A 20095-nucleotide genomic window follows, 5' to 3' on the forward strand; every position below is an offset into this window, starting at 1 on the left:
AATATCAGCATTATTAAAATGTGAAATACAAAATATACAGCAAAGGCAAGACACGTTATCAAGTCATGTCGTAAATAATAATAATAATAGTAATAATAAAAATATTGGATCAGATCGGATCAGATGTGCCATCACTATTGCACTATTGCACTACTTGCATGTAGTATATTGTCTTTTATGCGTGTGTGCGCGTATGTGTGCATGTGTGTGCACGTGCGTATGCTGAGGGGGATTTGGGGGGGGGGGCGGTTAAGAGTTGAGCAGGATGTCCACAGCTCTGGGGTAGAAACTGTTCTTTAATCTTAGAAGTCCCTTTTCCAGACTGTACAGTATATGATGTGTTTATTTAATATTACCACACTGTTTAAGTGAGCAAATGTTACTTCCAGCTTTTACAGTTTGATGTCACAAACAAGCAATAAGAGATTAAAGAAAACACGTATATATTGGCCTTAGTGCACAATAAAGCCAATAATGTTTATCAGGGGAGTTATTTCTAATGGTCAAAGTTGTGAAAATTGTGTTTAAAATTCACATTTCAAGGTGTCACGTCGCTGCATCAGTGTCACAGGGGGAAAAAGACTGTGCAGTGACTCCATCAGCTCTAGCTTCTCCATGTTGTTGTTGTTGACACGTTTCTTATTTGCATCAAAACAGACCTGGTCTATCGCAAATTAACCAGGAGGCTAAATGCAAATAACCAACCTTGGTGTGGGTGCACATTAATTGCGCAGCTCCTCCCTTCTCTCCGCTGTTATAAACGACTGTTTAAACGAGGGCTGATCCCTGATTAACGCTGATTCCCTCGTGTTTAATAGCACTCAGTGCAACAGAATGGCAAAGTAGAAACAAACAGATGAGACTACACCCACGTGGCGCCCCGAGCGCAGATGGAGACAACTTATAGATGGAGATGTGGAGTTGGCAGAAGCCGGAGTCTGAGCAGGTGTTTGGACCCAGCATGGACGTCGTGTACTGCCATTTTTAAAAGCGCCCGAGAGCCGGGGGGACATCAGAGGCCACGGGGTGGAGGGACGAAGCACACAGGACAGACTGTTCTCCCACCATGGAAACTAGTATGAAATTATCTCCGTCTGAAAGGTAAACAAGTGCTGTGTGGAAGGCACACGCTGTGCAGAGGCTGTGCGACATCATCAAGTGAGAGTTGATTGATTCGGTCTTTGTTAAAGTGACTAAACGAACCGTTGGCGGCTGATGTGGGCTGAATAGACGGGTCTGAGAATAACTGTATAATTGGAGTAACAAAGTGCCCCAGATGTACACAGTGTTGCCGCAACAAAACGACAATCAACACGTCTGCGATTGTCTTCACCCAAAGCAGGGTAAATGCGATGTGAAGACAGCAAATACTCTTACACGCAGACATGAAGCGCAGCTCAGACTACAGAGGAGTAGTTGTTTAAAAAGGTTGCCCATCTGCCGTCCTAGTGTGGGCTGGAAATGGTTTCTCTGTGTGAGCTGGACTCTCAATGGTGTTGCTGAAATGCAGAGCACCCCGCTGTGATCCCAGGGCATCACCTGATATTATGGTGTCTTCCTTCAAGTAGCACTTACCAAGCGTGGAGCGCTCTGAAGTGGTAAACAACTTCACACAGACACAAATTTCACATGGAGAGGGAGCGCGGTTAGCAAAATGCTTTTCTCTCTTTCGCTGTAAAAAAAAAAAAAACGTTTGGCGAGTCATTTTGGCGAGTGGGAAAAAGAGGGAAATAACAAATCGTAACAAGTTGTGAAATCCGACATCGATGGCGGTCCGGAGACATGACGATATGCAAAAGCAAAAAAATGTTGTTTGAATCATTCTGCAAAACCCTTGAAACCCACAAATAACCCCCGAAAGCAATCACAGAGCCTTGGATAAGACATTCTTTTGATGTTCACGGGGAAAGTAATGAAAGTGCTTCATGGGAAAGGAAACCTTTCAAGGCTTCCCCTTTCTTCCTCCTGCTTTCTGAATTGAATTGGTGGCGTCCTTGCATTATACATTCCCCATTTTACAGAAGATTGAATTAAAACATCCTTTGTCATCAGAAACATTGCTCAGTTTGCGAAGTGACCAAGACATGGCTATGAATAATTATTGGAGAGACGGTGCCGTAAAGTGGCCACAGATTTTCATTAGCGCCTCCAGACAGCAGTGCAGCGAGAAGGAGAGGAGGGGGACGCCGGGCCGAGGGCCTGTCTGTATCAACAGTGATGTATCACACAGCCCTGTGAGTCTTAACCGTTCAATTAGGAGCCTCTGCTGAGGCCCGGCCTGTCAGTGGGGAAGACCAGCAGAGAGTCGGACAAGATCAAGAGCTGCTTCCTCAAACACACTTCAGGAGCCGAGGCCATCAATCTCCCCGACTGTGACCGGCGGGGTGGCCGAGGGGGCAGGACCCCCACTGAAGCCGGGCCCAGGCTCCGAAGGCTGCACAGGTAGGGCCATTCATCCCTATCAGCCGGACTAAAAATGAATAAGCTCATGACCTTCACAGTGGGAAGAGGGGGGGTTGCACCCTGGGCAGGGAAGGGAGAAAAATCTCATTTTCATCAGCATTTTCTCTGGACACCAAACAGCATTAGCCTGGGAAACTGCTGAGCACCGGGTTTGTTTTGTTCCCCGAGTTGGCATCCTAGTACAGCATGGGAATTTAGCTGGTTAATGTTGTGAGAAGGGCAATTTGTACAATATCATCAGGCGTTCTCAAAGTGTTTATGTACATGTTTGAGTTTGAATGGGCCCACAGTATAGAGGCAATGTAATGATCCAAATATAAGGTGCCACTCTGCTTCACACATGATATCAATCTGTGTTGCTGATGGATTAAGAAGCTCACGGGGCATTTGGAATAAGAATTAGGCTGAATAAACGAGTAGTTATAAAAGTTAACCATGTGGCGGGCCCAGTTTTCATCCAACTATAAATCATATCAATTATTCTGACACGCAGCTGTTCCAAAGAAAAGTTAGGAGTTAAAAACCGTTGTTGTTTTCCAATGGTCCAATAGTTGTTGTTTTTTTTAAATATCAGTTTCTCTGTTGCATGTAAAGCTCAAAAAGTAAACACAGCTCTAATTGTTCCAGGTGCAAACTGCGGAAAACGAGACGATTTATGTCCATCTGCCAAACATCTTAATGAAGATCTATAAGGTACAGACAATGGAAGTATAGTGGGCTTTTGTCTACTATGGAGAAATAATGACCCAAGTAATCTGGCGATGATATATGTTGGGCAATTGTTGTCTTGCTTCATGCGCAATGAGTTTTTTTTTTAAGAGAAAACACAATGCAGCTTTAGCAACAATGGGGCCCTGATGGCTATTTATTACACGCAGGGGGTGATTTGCAATAAAAACACGAATCTTTTTGAAATGTTTTGTTTGTAAGAGTAAATTAGGAGCAGTGCAAACTCAAACCCAACAAGCCCAAGGCAGCAGTAATAATTTCTTTTTCTTTTTTTTCTTTTTTTAAAGCTGAATGAATAGACAGCTTGAACTGCTTTGACCACTCTTTTTCACACGATTGTTGTGAATTTCAGTATCTCTTTCTCCATCTATTGAAGTGGGGAGGACTTTTTGTTCTCTGTTTGTATCAGACTGTCATTGTGTCGGAGCCGTGCAAATAGCCGACAGTGAAAGTGAACCTCGTATATTTTTTTTTTACAGCTGTTAGCGCCATTAGCTTTAACAGAGCTGTAGTCTTTGTCTTGTTGTTTCAGGTGTAAAGCAGCTAACGGCGCCTCGTACTGAACAAAGCCAACGTCCTCCATGAGCGTGGGTTCAGTCATACACGGCGTCGTGAGGTATAGCCAAGTTGTTTTCATCGCTGTTGTGGCGCCGGCCAGTCTCTTCTTGTTTTGATTCCCTGAATTATCCACAAGACCGGGGGATTAAACACAAACACTGAATAAAGTCAGTGAATCACCGACACTGTCTGGTGGAGACTCTCTCTCAAACAACTTAAGATCCAGACATCTGATTCTTCATCTGCTCTGGAGTTGAAAACAAACAAGGTGCGAAAAGTACTTCAAAAATGTTGCTCAAAGCTGGATGCAAACATCAATGTGGACCTCCTCTTGTGGGGTACCATGATGCTAATGCATGTGCACAGAGGTTGTGTTATTAACTAATGGCACAAACCCTTAGCATGACATTTGGGATAGTATTAAAGTACAACTCGGTGTGTATATTGACATACGTTTTGTTATTTTTAGGGATTTCAGTGAGGAGAAGTTACACATGTGTTTTCTCTCTCTGTCTCTTTTTGTCCTTTTTAAAAAATTGTTTTTCATTATGTGAACGCTGCACGCCGTCACAGTCAAGGTGTTGCAGTAGTTTGCGTTATGTACATGTCTTTGATTTCACAATAAAACTTGTATAACTTGAGGAGCTTTTCGGAGTTCAAGGTAACTATGTTTATGTGTTCATGAGTGTTGGACTAACTCACAAAGACACTTCAGGTTTGGTTTTCAATGAATATGTGACAAAGCCTGAGAAAAATCTCAGTGAATCTGTTCATGTGAAGCTGTAAAACAACAAAATGTGTTATTTCCCAAACTCCCACTGGTGCTCTGTTAGTAATTGTAATTTTTGGCCTCACCTGCACATCTGGTCCTGGCCCTCAGCGGGGGTCCCGGGGCCCCGGTGCCTCCCTCCAGAGGTCTGGTCAGCAGAACGCTGATCTCGTACTCGGTGTCTGGGTCCAGGTGGCCGATCTTGTGCGTGGTCTTGTCGACGGGCTGCAGGTCGTACATGGTGCCCGACACCGTGCGGTACTCCACCTCCCTGTCGATGATCGGGCCGTCCCCGTTGATGGAGTTGGCGTTCAGCTGGATCCACAGGTAGGTGGCGCCGACGGCCGTCAGCTGCGGCGGCGCGATCGGCACGGGGGGCTCTGAGGGCAAACAAAAAAAAAACGTATATTTTTTGGCTTTTTGGCTTTATTTGATAGCACACAGTAGAGATAGACAGGAAATGGGGAGGCAGAGAGAGGGGGAATGACATGCAGGGAAGGGCCGCTCTACCCACTGCGCCACGCACCGCCCCACAAAACAAAATTTTTGATTGTGTTTGATAAACTACAGTGAAATGCGGAGAGTCTTCACAATACAGAAGACAATTATATATTTTTAATTTGTGTAAAAAAAAGAATAATAATGAAAAAAAAAAAGAGCGTCGACATTCTCAAGAAAATAAGTGGTGATAAATGTTTGTACCAAGCAAACAAGATCCTAAAAATCAATTTGTTCTTTTAGGCAATCAACCACATCAGAATCCTCCCAAGGCCCCGCGAGGAGTATCTTCATGTTTTCCAGTAAACAAGGTATTCAAGGAGATCCATGCAGTAATCAATAGTTCCAGCCTGGTGAATGGACTCTCTCATCATCCGCCGCCGTACACAGACTGAGTCGTGTAATCATCACGCAGGCACATTTTGAAAAAAAAAAAAGTGACGGCAACGTGAACCAGAGGTGTGAACGAAGTCACTTGGCAAATGCTGCTCCCATTGAACAACGTATTGATTTCCATCAGAGACCTTGTATAGAAAAAGCTCGTTGTAATTGACAGTTACTGTAGGCGACTTGTCGTCTCTCTCTCTTTTTTCTCTCAATCAGGAGCTGGTTTAATCTCTCAACTCACGACTGAGGCAGAATTTTCTCATTTATTTTGAAGCCAAAAAGCTTGAGAGGAAAAAATATAACTCCAGAGTTTGTTAACTATTCTCACCTTTACTGGACAAGAATAAAGGCTTTAGTGTAACTTCACTGCAATTATATTTTTTGACACAATATGAATCCTCCGTAAAATATAATGCACTGATTTATGGTCAAAACTGAACTGCTGATACAACATGGCCGAACATAGATAGACAGATAGATTTATATTCAGTCCCTGTGTGTTCACACTCTGCACTGGTTTCTGGTGCAAATTCCACTTCCTGTGAAGAACAAAGCATTTCTTTGGACACTGATCTACTGATCTGAGGAGATGTGAAAGAGACCAATCCACCAGCGACGGAGGAAACATTCATCTCTTCTTCCTTTGCTACAAATATCCATGTCACACACTGACACTGCTCACACACTCCCCATTATGAAGTTCTGCATTGATAGTGAGACTCAAGTAGAGGAATGCATTATCAGTATTGTTGGCAAAAAAAAAGTGCTCAATGGAGAAAAATGTCAGTGTTACACAACCGTAACGTGAGAATTTCAGCTTAATGTTAATTCTAAAATGAACCAAACAGCCACAATAATAACAACAGGTTTTCATACTGTGAATCCTGCAGATACATTCAGAGGCCATTTTATTAGGTACACCTGTACAACTGCTCATTAGTGTAAATATCTAACAGATCAATCACATGGCAGCAACTCAGTGTATTCAGACCTGTAGATATGGGGTCAAGATGATCTGCAAAAATTCAAACTGGGCATCAGAAGAAAAGAAGAAAGATGATTTAAGTGTCTTTGAACGCAGCGTGGTTGTTGGCGCCAGACATGCTGGACTCAGTATTTCAAAAATTGTTATCTATTGGGGTTTTTCCACGTACAACCAACTCTGGGATTCACAGAGAACGGTCCGAAAAGAGGAAATATCCAGTGATCAGCAGAAATTAGGGCCAACAGGACCTGAGGTCAATGGTCAGACTGGTTCACGCTGATAGAAACGCAATAGGCTTAACGCAAATAACCACTTGTTACATCTAAGGTATTGAGAAGAGCAAAAACGTGCTTTGTTATCTTCGGCTACCGCTGTTCAAAAGCAGGTCAATTTTTGAGACAAATGATTTAATAATTCAAACAACATGGTGAAATAACTCAAGAGGAACTGAGAAATTGTTTCCAAGCGTCTTCAACGGCTTCAAATGGTGTTCGGAAATAAGATTTAGAAATTTAGAAATGAGTTTTCTGCTTCTATTCCTCAGGTTCTTAATGAAAATAAAAGTCGTCCTCTCTTCAAAAATGAAACAAATCACATCTGACTGAATCTGTTCCGAGTCCTCATCAGCATTCGATGCATTTGTTTGGATTCTTCTGCAAAGTTTTTCTCTTCCTCAAGAAGTTCATCTCTTTCAGATAAATGTGGTGTTCTTCGTCATCCTTGAAGCTGACCTCTATTTTTTTTCCCCCTTTCTCCACCGTTATCACCAATATTTGTCTAATCTTTGTCCAAACCTTGTGCCATTTGTGATTTTAATGAGGCTTCTTGAAATGTCAGACATGTTATTTCAACTGCGGGATATTTTCAGGATTGTATTATTATATAACGTGATGTGGGGACAACGCAGCAACACTTGAAAAGGTGTTAACAGATTCATCTAAGTCTCTAAGTACAAAGACAGACATACATGTAGCGACTTTCTCTACACACAAAGTCTCTTTATTCATTCATCCATGTTCTGTTTTGTTCCAGTTTGTGGCGACAACAAAACAAGTCCTCCCCTCCCCACCACCACCACCACCACCTCTATCTCACCTGGATGTCTTTCATGCTTCAGACACTGTCTCCTGGTGAAACCACGAAACTTGCCACTGCCAACAAAGAGCTACGACCCACAGCTGAAGCATTGCTTAGGAATCTGCCCTTGTCACGTACTACAATAGTTACGTGTCCCAGAGGCCGCGGCGAGTAGCTCTAATGAGCACACACATGTAACAGAGTAATGCCATTAGTCGCCTAGCTGCTTCTGCTGGAGTTGTCATGGAGAGGGAGATGCCTCCTGGCGCATTAGGAGAGACACAGAGACACAGAGAGAGAGAGCATAGGCCGAGGTGTCTGACGGAGAATTGGAGGCTCTCCCTCAGCAGATGGTTACCCCACCGTGACCTCCTCTCGCAGGTCCCTAAACTCCCACTAATCCAAGCTTCCAGCGTCGCTGTCAAACATCACCTAAAGCGAACCGGCTAATCCAGCGGGTCCTCGACCTGCACTCACACGCCGCGCCGCCGCGCCGCAGCGGTCTGGCTGCTGGAGCCAGACAGGACGGGGAGGTGATCCGAAATCTGGTTTGAACAACAGGCTTGTTTTGATGGTCTTTTATACTGAAGTCTCTTATTATGTCTTAAAAGGGGTTTAACTGAGTTAAGAGGCAATATGCCCCAGTTCAGGACAGAAAACAACACAGGCTCAATTCTGGGATATCGTCCCTCCTGGTATGGCTGTGGATCACAAAATATTGGTACTGTAATGGTGCTTGGCGTTTATACTATCTTGAAGCAAAGAATTGGGCTTAAATGCATCAACCTGTGCTGGTTCTTCAGAGCAGATAACTCAGATTTTCTTTGGCTTTTATTTTCTTCTCTTGAGAAAAGCAGATGGCAAGTACAATTAAAGGAACAGATGTAATTTATATCTCAATAAATGTCTTTATTCATTAAAGAACCAAATTAAAAGTAAGAAGTTCATAAAGGAACTTAGTTAAAGTAGAAATGAGAAATATGAATAAATTAGCACCGTCGTTTTTTTTTTTAATGAAAAAAAATAAATACAGTCCAACTTCTGAGGAGAAAAAGTGTAATGAAGGTTCCCACCAGGTTTTATTGACACGTTCATCAACAGACTCGACGGACTCATGCCATGACGACGCCCCATGATGCACGGGGACCAAATGGCCTTCGAACTATGACTAAGTTTCTCGCTGTTGACTCAGTCGTGACTGATTCACGCTTCACAGGATGACAGATTCAACCAACTCGTACCTACACGACTTATGATGCTTGTTATTATCCGTTTCCTCTGACTTCTTTTCATGAGATACTGTAACCTGGGACACTGTCCCAGGAATAAAAAGCAGGAGCTCTCCGGTCATTCATTCAGTCTTTAAAGGGCATTTCCAGTCCTAATAAATATCTCAGGTCACCTATGATCAGTTCATTTCATACCATCCATACGTGTGGACGTTTATAATTGTTTTTGTTCAAGAATCTATCATTTTTTCAATGTTCATTAATGGGCTCCGGACTAATTTTAAAATTGTTCTGTGGTCGCCAAGTAACGTCCTTTTGAGACCATCTTTTAAATTTTAAAATTAGCTTTACTATTAAATTAAATCAAAATTCGAACTTACTTAATGCTTCCACATTGTTCCTTCCTGGGTCAGAGAACAAACGCCCCTCTACTGTTTTGTTCTCTGACCCGGAAAGCGACCACAGAACAATTTTAAAATTAGCCCATTAATAAACACTGAAAGATTCTTGAATAAAAAAACGAGTATAAACGTCCACACGCTGCAGTTGGGAGTCTGGATGGTATGAAATGAACTGATCATACTGTAGGTGACCTGATATCTGAGGGAAACATTGATTACGACTGAAAATGCCCTTTAAACTCTGCTACTGTGATGCATGGACACCACTGCTGCTGTTCAATCCCATATTTTGCCGTTATCACCTGAGACCATTTCTGCAACAATATGACTAAAGGAGCATGACATATTACAGCAATAAGCATTTCATTTAACTTTGAAGAGTTACTGCTTCACAAAAGCAACAGCAGGTTATGGTGATGAAATAATTCCTGTAGGTGCAGCAATCCCCCTGTTCAGCAGCCACAGCAGACGGATTACCGCAGTGAAATACACTCAAGTGCTGGAACACTTTAGGATATTAACAACTCAATTCCCACTGTTTAAGCCTCACGAGGCAGCGCTGCGGTCCTGGAGGCGGCAAGGCAGCGGCGCCGAACCGAGCTCTGCCACTGGCCTGGAGTTTTCAAAGAGGGCGCGACGGCGAGCAGATGACAGCGGCGGGGGCCAGACGCAGGGGTCAGCGAGCAGCTGTTGTCCTGATGTTGACCAGATAGGCGAACGGGGGCCCTGGCTGGCGGACAGCTGCGTCCTCCTCTACCGCAGCACCTGCCCGCCTGCCAGAACGCAATCACACGAAAAAGACACTACTAATGTGCATGAAACAGCACACGCACACACACATGCACACACTCTGGCATACCAATGGACACAACAGAAAATGACGAACTGAGTAGAAAAACAAACTCAAGCTGCAGCTGCATCGATTGTTTCCATCATCAGTTCATCTCCTCCTCCTTCGTCAACCTCAACTCTGTAAGATGGGACCTCTACATCTTTGCTTTTTGGGTTTTTATTTTAATTTTTTTGCTCCTTAAATTATTAACAGTTTCACTAAATTGTCATTCATTTCTAAATTGTTATTTAATTCTTTTCCTCTGACGTTCCCATTGATCAGCTACTTGCTTCAGCTCAGTTACAAAGCCTCGACGCACACACACACACACACCTTGCCGCCCATTTGCTATTCAGAACACAGGGAGCGATAATAAGAGCTGCCACTCTGCCGTGTTGTTAGATTAGTTAGACCTGACTGTTTATAAGTCTTCCTTTCATTTGCCTGTTACATCCACTGAGCTCCTCTTGTTAAGATGCACAGGGTCCTCATTACGTCGTGCGCTCTTCTAATTGGGCTGCTGTGGGTAAAGAATTGATCCACTCCCCCATATGAGAAGAAGAAGAAGAGGTGGTGGCCATGGGAAGAAAAAAACCGACCGGCCGGCCTTCGATTTTCGGTGGCTATTCTCATTAGCGCTGACACGGCCGCAGCCTTGAGTTGATGGCGTGGCCCAGAATACGGTGTTGGGAGCTCCAGGTGATTCCAACCAGGCCGAGAAAAAGAAAAAGAGCCAGCGCTCGGACGGACGGGGAGTAATTACCCCCACCTTTCCCCCCCCTTTTCAGAACCACTGGCTGCACTACAGGAGAGCACATCACAGGGGTTCGGAGGATAGAGGGGTAGGGGGGCCAATGCACTCGGCCAATCGGTACAACGCTCTGGAAATACATGCAGCGCACTTCCACATAGGCACATAAATTTGACTGAATACTGGCATGAAAGCAGAAGTGATTATCTGGGATAATCAAGCATTCACTCTCCTCATGTTGAAGAAAAAGGCAGTGTATGGTAATGAGAGGAGGGAGGGGGAGAGGAGAGGAGAGGAGAGGAAAGTGGGGTGGGGTGGGGTAGTAGGGAGGTGGTGGGGGGCAGCGTGTGACTGTAGCAGCCTCATAATCCACAGAATCGCTCCATGGTCACTCCTCCAAAAAAGCGAGTCACGGTTACGCGGCGAATACACATTTAAAGGAGGATTTACGACTCAGACACGACGCTAGGAGGGTTAAGCTCTTGTTTTACGACTGCTGCGATAAGAGGAGATATCAGCTTTTTTTTATGTGTGACACTTATAACCGTGAAAACGCCTCTTTTCTTCCTCCGACGACTTAGCTTATGTCGGAGTCGTTGAGGTGTGAAGTCTCTGCTGAATTTAAAGAGGGTTGCATTACAAAAGTCAATGAATTCCTAAATCTAGACAATTACTGCATTTTAAATATTTATGATAAAGCACTTTACACTAAACTGGTTGGACTTGGATTGAAATATATATATATAAATATTCTATCAAGTAACAAATTGAAAGCAACGATCAGCAAAAATATTGCAGTCTAGTGAGTACGTGTAAGTGCGTGTGATTGTCTTGCTGAATTTATGCACGAGTGTGGTTTAGAAAGCCTCCAGTGTGTCAGTAAATTTTCTTTGAGTACACCACTGAAACCCACTGATACACTTGGGCAGAGAGACTTTATCTCCCTCTTCACTCTCGCTATGTCTGGGCCCGGCCATTCTCGCATGATTGACAGACCTCGATCTGGACAGCCAGGATTAAACCTATCAATCACATAAAGCTTGGAGACAAAAAAAAAAAAGAAAAAGAAGAAGACGATGAGAAAAAAAAAGATGAAAAAAAAAATCGGAGCAGTAAATTCAATTGAGAGCACAGGGAGAAAATTGAGGTGAAGAAATATAGAAGGCCATTACCGGGCTATAGGGCTGTAGGAAAGTGAGGCCTTGCAGGATTTAGTTTCAGACGACTCCATAAATTCATATCAAATGACTGCAGGAGTGAAATATCAGGGAGGTTACTGTAAACCCTGGTGCCTCTTGCCTTTGTGATCTTTTTGGGGGAATTGTGCTCAGTCAAGGACGAGCCTCTTCACAGCGGAAGTATTAAAGTCCTCTGGATAACAAATCAACATAAAAAGCTAGTATTTTTAGCATCGCCTGAGAGGACATTTTCATCTACCAAAAAACATGCAACGGTTTCCTGTTTATCTCCTGTTGACATTGCCGTGCACATGGAGGTCATGCGGATGGGGAGCGTTTTTGCGCCGTCTTGGGCTGGGCGTTCATTCAGACTGTGTGTTTGCGGGGTCCGGTACTTACGTTTTATGGTCAGCTCCCCATAATTGGACACTCCAACGCCTTTGTCGGAGTGGACAATGCAGCGGTAGCGACCCGAGTCGCCCTTGGTCGTGTTCTCCACATCGAAAGTGCCTATGAAGCGCCGGTTGTTCCAAGGTTTAGTGGCTTTCATCGGGGCCTCCCGTCCAGCGATTCCCTGTTTTTTGGACCCGGGACAAAACACAAACACAGCAGCAGCGTGAGCCTCCGGAGTGGGAAAAAAAGGGTTTAATAAGCAAAGTGGCCTGACCTTGTGTGTTTCAGAAACTCTGCACGAGTGTACTTGTTGTCTGCTGTTGCGCGTGTTTGTTTGTGTCCTATCGTTCCCATCGGTGGCTGATAGTAGGGAAACATTTATCACACCAGGATGCACGCACGCACACACACACACACACACACACACACACACACCAGCACGAACGCACAGTGGGCTCTCCCCAGCTGTCACCCCTCACAGCAGGCAGATGGGGGACATTTGCTCATTAGAAATATTTCTTCATTACTGTCATCGGGGGACTTCACTTAATGTTTGTTTTCCAGCTCCTGTGCTAATGAGGACGTGTTTGTTAAAATGATGGAGTACCTGGCAGAGGACCTTTACTCGGCGTCATGCTCCCACTGATCACACGTGTGACAGTGTGCTTAGCAGCAGAGCCGGCAGGGTTATGTCTGCCAGATGCACTACCTTCGCTGCTCCGAACAAGGTCAATTGAAGACTGCTGCGCAACTCGCTTGTGCCGGATATAGTACACAGTATCCACAGAGCCGACATCTATATAGGTTAAGACCATACTGCGGTGATCTGAGAGACCTGTAATCCCCTGCTTTCCAGACGCAGAGGCCGCCGGAAAAAAAAAACAAGAAAAAAAAAAAAACGTGGCGAGCAGGTGAAATATTAAACACAAAGGAAACGTGTGATGATTTCAGCGATTTCAGAGTTAATTTATACAGAGAATTAATAAGTTGTGAAATGCTGGACAGGAAAAGAAGCATAAGTTTGATATATGCCATGATATTTAAAAAAAAAAAGAAAACCAGATTAAAGGAACAGTTCACCAAAAAATTAAATTCATTATTCATTTATTCATTATTGACTCACCCTCATGCTGATGAATACTACGGAGTAGTTTTTTATTCCTCAAAGTGCATCTGGAGACCCGGGAGGGGGGTTCATAGTTTAACGAAAACTTTACATGAGAGCCAATATAGGGCCTGACACAAAAAGTATAATATAAAACTACACAAAAACCTTGTAATATTGTAAATAACATACTGCTTGTCCGCTGCAATCCAAGTGTCCTGAAGGGAGATAGTCCAGAGTTTACCCTAGACAGTCCTGTACAGTCTGATATTCACAAGCGTCAATGTGAGAGCGCGCCCCAGGCAAATTCAATACAGGATTGTTTAGGCTGTAAAAATGTCCTAAATAACATTGTTTCGCGTAAACTCTGGACTATATCCCTTCAGGACACTTGGATTGCAGCAGACGAGCAGTGTGGAGGAATATTAAATGGTTTTCGTGTAGTTTTATGGATGTTTTTGTGTGGCTATTGACTCTCATATAAGGATTTCGTTGGACTACAACCCCCCCCTCCCAGGTCTCCAGATGCACTTTGTGGAAAAAAAACTACGGAGTATTCATCAGCATGAGGGTGAGTCAATAATGACTGAATTTCATTTTTTGGTGAACTATTCCTTTAATCTGTTTTCATCGCCTCTGCACCGTGGCCCTTAGATCAAGGACATTATTTCCAGTAGGTTTGACCATAGTAGGTTTAACCAATGGTTACTGATTTTGAATTGTTATTTTCTCAAACAATATCAGTGTTATCATCCGTTATAAGCAACTCTGTGATTTGTTTGGTTTCCAGTCTGATTTCACCTGGATAAAATGCCTTTGCTTCCTCTTTGCTCTCTCTCTCCCCTTTGAAAAACGACTGGAGAACCTGTTTGATTAAAGGAAGACACAGGCCTGCAGGGCTCAAATACCTGCTGGCACGACAGGTGCACCACTGACTCCAGATCAGACGATTACATCTGTTCAAGTCAGAGCAAATTCATTTACAAATGACCCGGGTTCTGCTCGCGCTTCCTCCTCCTCCTCCTCCTCCTCCTCCTCCTCCTCCTCCTCCTCCTCCTCCTCCTCCTCCTCCTCCTCACCTGGAGCCACAGGCGGAAGTTGTCCCTCTTGCGTCCATTGACGGTGCAGTGGAAAGAAGCGGTCTGTCCAGCGTTGACCTCCACTCCCTTTATAGTCAGGAAGTGAGGTGTGTTCACTGGGGGAAAAAAGACAAAAGGGGGGGTAATATTCATCAGGCGGCGGCAGAGAGGTTCAATAACATCAATAGAGTTCAGCTTCTCTGAAACGTCTTTGTACCAGAGTGAATCACCAGCTCTGAGGGTGAGAGTAGCCACCCAACGCCCACATCAAAAATCCACCAATTTATCCTGCTGTGTCCTCATAACTCTCCGTCACCCACTTCGTTTCTCTTGTGCCACGATTTGTATGTAAAATTGGAGAATAGAAGGAGAAGGTGCCTTGAACGGATACTGCTCTTTTCCTCGCCGTCTAATACCCCACGGTGCCGAATACCGACATCACTTTGTAAGGTATATTTCAACTCAGTCTTTAAAATGAGACACCTGAGGCCAGACTTGCACCTACCGAAAACCCAATTTCTGCTGTCTCTTAACTGCATCCTTTCATTGATTGAGCCAGGGTTTTTTTTTTTCCTTTTTTTCCAAAAGCATTATTCTCTTTCTAACTGTGCTCATTATCAGTGTGCTCACTGACTGGGATAGTCCACAGAAAGTAACTTATGTAGAACATTTTTGATTAGTACCGCTATTCTGCATAAGAAAATAGGGCAATTCAGTGGAGCGACCTTGATTCGAAACATAACCAAATCTCTAAAGACTTGGCAAAAGCTAATTCTATCACTTTCATCATCGAGACTTTCACTTCTACTTAATATTTCATAACCTCATCTTCGAACTCTACCTCCTCTGTAACTTTGTCCTGTCAATCCGCCCAGTGCAGAAAAAGACAAATCTATTTTCCCCATTGCCAACGTTGTCTTCTTTAATGACGACAGCGGCAGCGGCAACAGCGGCGGCAGTGGCGGTGGCGGCAGACCACCCAGTGGCATAATCACACCTTTGTGCTAAATATTCCACACGGTCGTATAAATAGAAAATTAATTGGCTGCGTCTCCGCCGAGGAGTCGCTCCGATCACTTTGCTTATCACTCAGAGGAACCCAATTGCCACTGAGTGGGCTATTGATCCGCCCGCACTTTTTTACACATTTAAACATTGATCACGTCACAAGGCCTCATCGATTTACTACAGATACATTCATATGCAACACCTATCGCTATATAAATCCATCGTATTGACATAACATTTGTAGGAATTCAACTGCTTTCAAATGGTTACCAGGTCATTAGCTCCTAACAATCAGGGCTTGATACTTAAGCTATGAGTGGAGGAGTAAAGTATAAATCAATTGGTGAAAACCCGTGTGGTATTGATTTAGACTTAGACTGTGGGGTGTAAAAACCTCTTAGTATAAACTTAAGGAGTGCCATATGGACTAACGTGACTCTCGGCACTCAAAAGCATAGATAGATTCGAGGAATCCTGAAGAGCCCTCATCTCATACTCCCACAGCAGCGGCCGATCGCAAAAAGCTGAAGCAGAGAAATTTTAAATATGCCAGCGATTACATGTTAATTTGTTCTGCAGTGCGCTCTGAAGTGCTTGTACTTCGATTCAGCAGCAGAACTCCAAACATCTGAGAGACAAGATGCTTTCCTGAATATCCTTCAGGGGGGAGGAAAGAGAGAAAGAGAGAGATGGAGGAACCCAAACACAAACAGCAGCATACTGTACGGTGGTATTTGTTTTTTATCTTCTTCTTTTTTTTGGCACTTTTTCTCCCATCTCTCACAGGAGAGATTTAACGCAGCCACTCCAACATTATATCCCGAGCACACTCCAGCCTGTCAACTGTATGCTCATAAATCTTCAGGGAGGTAGGAGGGAGGGAGGTTTACACTTTGGATTGACTGTAGGATACTCTTTGAAGGCCTTTTGTTTGACTCGGAGGCCTTGAATAGAACAACGACGCAGGTATTTGGGAGAGTGTCATGGAAAGGACAATGACTGTTTGATGATATTCTTTTATGGTGAGGAGAAAAAAGGACTTACTGCACTGGTGGCCCTGGACCACGACGTCTTTGATGGCCAGCATGCCACGCTGCCCTGAGGTTACGGCTTCAAACACAATCTGAGGAGGAGAAAGGAGACTCATAACACCAGTGATAAATGGGCGCGTGTCTTCAAATGGCACTTGAGTGAGGCTGCACAGAGAAGTCCAGCTCCCCCGCTAATGCGATCTGCTCTCGCGGCCCGAGCCGCAGCTGGTCACACAGCTGCGGGCCACTGACATTATTTCCACAATATGTCACGGCTGATAGGTGTTATGACATGCAAGTGTTAAATTAAGTTTGAGCCTTGAGACGATTAGCACACAGACTGTGACAAGCACGTAGTGTTTGGGAGGTGAAACACTCAACATGCTAAACAATGTCTGAAGGGTCAAGTCAACATAATTCAAAATAAAACACATTTTCTTTCTCGCAGGCTTTTTATGTAATCTGTACAGGTTTTTGTTATGTGTTACAGCCTTCATTCAATTGCAATGTAGTGTAGGTGAAAGTGCGTTTTAGTTGGTTAGTGAGAAACATCCGTGGTTTCTATAAATTAAAAACAGTTGTAGCATCAAAACCTGTTACATAACTTTCAAATGAACAATTAATTAAATCTCACATTATGAAGATGTTGCTTAATTTTGACCATATATGCAAACATAAGAGTGAAACAGAGAGAACCTATTAACAAATCGGGTGTAAAACGCTGATTATAACCTTAAATCTATAATACATTATTGGCAGCAGTATATCTGATTTTCAGTTTACACCCTAATTAAATAAATTTAATCAAGAGTCAATGAGAGGTCAAAAGTGTCGACCATATTCTGTTACTTCACTTCTAAAAAGGTCGTACGTTAGCGAGCTCGTGTTACACTTGGCAGCTCGTGGGTGTAAATATTTGGTAACAACTACTCTATCCCCGCGAACAAGTGTGGTGCAGACTGTTTAATTCAGTGATGCATAAATTAGGATTAAGATTAGCTGCTGCCAGTGGCGCCTGGATACTTTAAACTGTTTGTAATATTTCCATTTAATAAATAGTCCCTATAAAAATCTATCTGCATGCTTAGATGCCACCGGTGTGTGAACATGTGCTTTTATTCCCTGCATATATTAAAAAAGGACGCTGCTGCTGCATTTCACAGTTGCTCCGTATCAAGTGTTACTTGCTCGACATGTTTGTTGCCATTTCTGACGACGCAAAAAAAAAAACCTGAAATCAAGTGCAACTGTGCTTAGCAGGGTTGAACAAGCTGCTATTTTAAGGGGGAGGCACGAGCTCTCCTGCAAAACAAATGGTCCTGAGCCGTGACAGAGGGCGTGTCCCGGCAGAATGTCAGAGTTATGTACTCCAGCGTCTGTAGTGTGATAAAAAGGGAAACAGAATGTCAGTCCCTTCCCAAACCCAGGGCGTGGTGCGGAGACCCATTACACCACACACGCTGCTGCTACACATGTCTCGCATGCCATTATTGCCTAAATATAAGCATATATCTGACTGGCAAATGGTATATATATTAATGGATATGTTCCGTATATGGTGGCGCCCAGAAACGTATGTCCTGCCAGCTGTAGCTGAAGCTGCTGCACACACGCATGCATCTGAGATTCCTTTTGTAGCCTATGAATGTGGAGGCAGAGATAGTTACCATTGTCATCTGGGAGGCAGGATGCCTTCAGATAAGGCTGTCTAATTATAAATTTTCTTTTTTTGTCTCATGAAATATGAAAGTGAATGTCTTGGGTGCCAATTATGGCCTCATTACAGGCTAATTTAAAGGAAATTAAAAGGGCAACCACTCCATATATCGCCACCAGACAAATGAACTGGCCCCCTCTCTCTAATTGAAATCCTTTGTTTGTGCAACAGACATCAGTCAGCCTGCCTAATAGCTGTGATATAATTGATTCCAACATCAATGATAGTGCAGTGCATAATTGGGCCTGACCCACAGAGTGAAAATATTCACATGGGACGAAAGCTGTTGATGTCACGGGAAAGTTCACCGTTCTCATTTGTCAGAGAGACAGACAGTGAACCCAACATTCAATGTCTACATCACCATGGTGGCGAGCCCTCAGGGACTTGGATAAGTACTACATTACAGCAGGATTGATTAGCTCTGCCATAGGCTGTACTGTATTGAAATCAAGATAGATGAGGACATTAGGGTTTTTCTTTCTCTATGCTGCTCTGCTGCGTACCACGATAAATAATGGCTTTTCATCTTATGCGCAGAGTATATTTTGAATATCATGTGCAGGACATACAGTATGCAGAGCATGCATTGGATTTGCTGAAAATTGTAGTGTTTATCACAGTGAGCAGCAGTTTCTTTTTTTTGTTGTTTTTTTTTTGTTTTTTTGGAAAGCATGACAATCTCAATTAAAAGTTTTAGGGATGACCTGACAGAAGAGTAATTATCAAGGGCTGAAAGGCTCATGATGACTAAAAGCCGTACCGGTAATTAAAAAATAATTTCCAAGTATCAGGTGGCTTCCCTTTGACAATTGCGTAGGTTACTATGCAATTAAAGATACCTATAATTAGTGCCATGTTGTTAATTAGTGACAATTTCAAGCATTGGTCTGTCTTTTCTTGACTGAGAGCAGAGCTAGGATCATTAGCATCCTCACATTTACCCGTGTTGTCACATCGGCTCTGGAACAATTACAAAGCGTAGACAAACCTTCCTCTGAGGTTTCAAAGGCAACAGATGCTGGGAGTTTCCCTGAACACACACTGGAAAGCATAACACGTCATTTTGGGTCGAAACGCTCGCCACAAACAGCATGTCAAAATGTTCGCTATGGTATTGAGGATTTTAAAAAGCAACACACAGCTCTGTTTAAAGGGGGGGCCAAGTCAGAAAGTCTGAAGTTCACAGAGAGAAAAGCTGGGAAAGTAGTTTTATTTCTTAAAATTTCAAAACCGAGTTATGGATCCAGCTATAGCGAGATGTGTCAGATAAACTCCTTCAGTCTTTAAGTTATCTTGAAGTGAACTGAAAACATTTGACCAGACTGGCTTTGCATCATTATGTCACACAGGGGTCACCACCAGCCCGTCGACAGTCGCTCATCTTGCACCTTCTCAACTCTTCTGTCTTTCTTTTGTCCAATACGCCGCTCATTAAACTTCCTGCCTTGCATTCGGCAGTGAGAGAGGCAGAGCTCAGCGGTGTGCCTGCCTTGTTAACTAAGTTATCAGGGCGGCTGTGATGAGCAGGCAGGAGGGACACCCCTCGGCTCCAGCGTGGACCGGCTCTGCCAGGCCATAATGAAATAATTCACCAAGGGACGGTCTCCCATTGGGAGGTGAAGGGGTTGCCCTGCATCAATTAACATTTGGTGGACTCGTGGAACAAGCCCAGTGAAGACTAATAGCCAGGCAAGTGTGAAATCACCTTGCCCCGGCCAGCAGTCATGTGCATTGGTAAGTGAAAATGAGTTTTCAGAATTGGAAAAAGAGAAGTGGCTCAGATGGAGGGGGGAGAGAGAGCAGATTACCAAGGATACCGCGGTAGCTCCAGAAATCAATAATCTTAGGTGTTTTGAATGAGCCATTGTGTGATTGTTTGGGCCCTCTCAAATAATAAATTTG

General features: G+C 43.7%; 1 protein-coding gene across 1 annotated transcript in view; it reads right to left on the bottom strand.

Moving 5' to 3' along the window:
* Window positions 1-20095, bottom strand: part of LOC311000849 (receptor-type tyrosine-protein phosphatase mu) — a gene marked incomplete at its 5' end in the record, with an annotated part of 166989 nt that overhangs the window by 98697 nt on the left and 48197 nt on the right. Inside the window, 4 exons of the mRNA XM_083991711.1 lie at window positions 4606-4899; window positions 12257-12431; window positions 14435-14550; window positions 16487-16565. Of these exons, the coding sequence (XP_083847837.1) occupies window positions 4606-4899; window positions 12257-12431; window positions 14435-14550; window positions 16487-16565 (664 nt within the window). The remainder of the gene's footprint in view (window positions 1-4605; window positions 4900-12256; window positions 12432-14434; window positions 14551-16486; window positions 16566-20095) is intronic.

This window comes from Trachurus trachurus, assembly GCF_905171665.1.
Source record: "Trachurus trachurus genome assembly, chromosome: 17".
Lineage (NCBI taxonomy): Eukaryota > Metazoa > Chordata > Actinopteri > Carangiformes > Carangidae > Trachurus > Trachurus trachurus.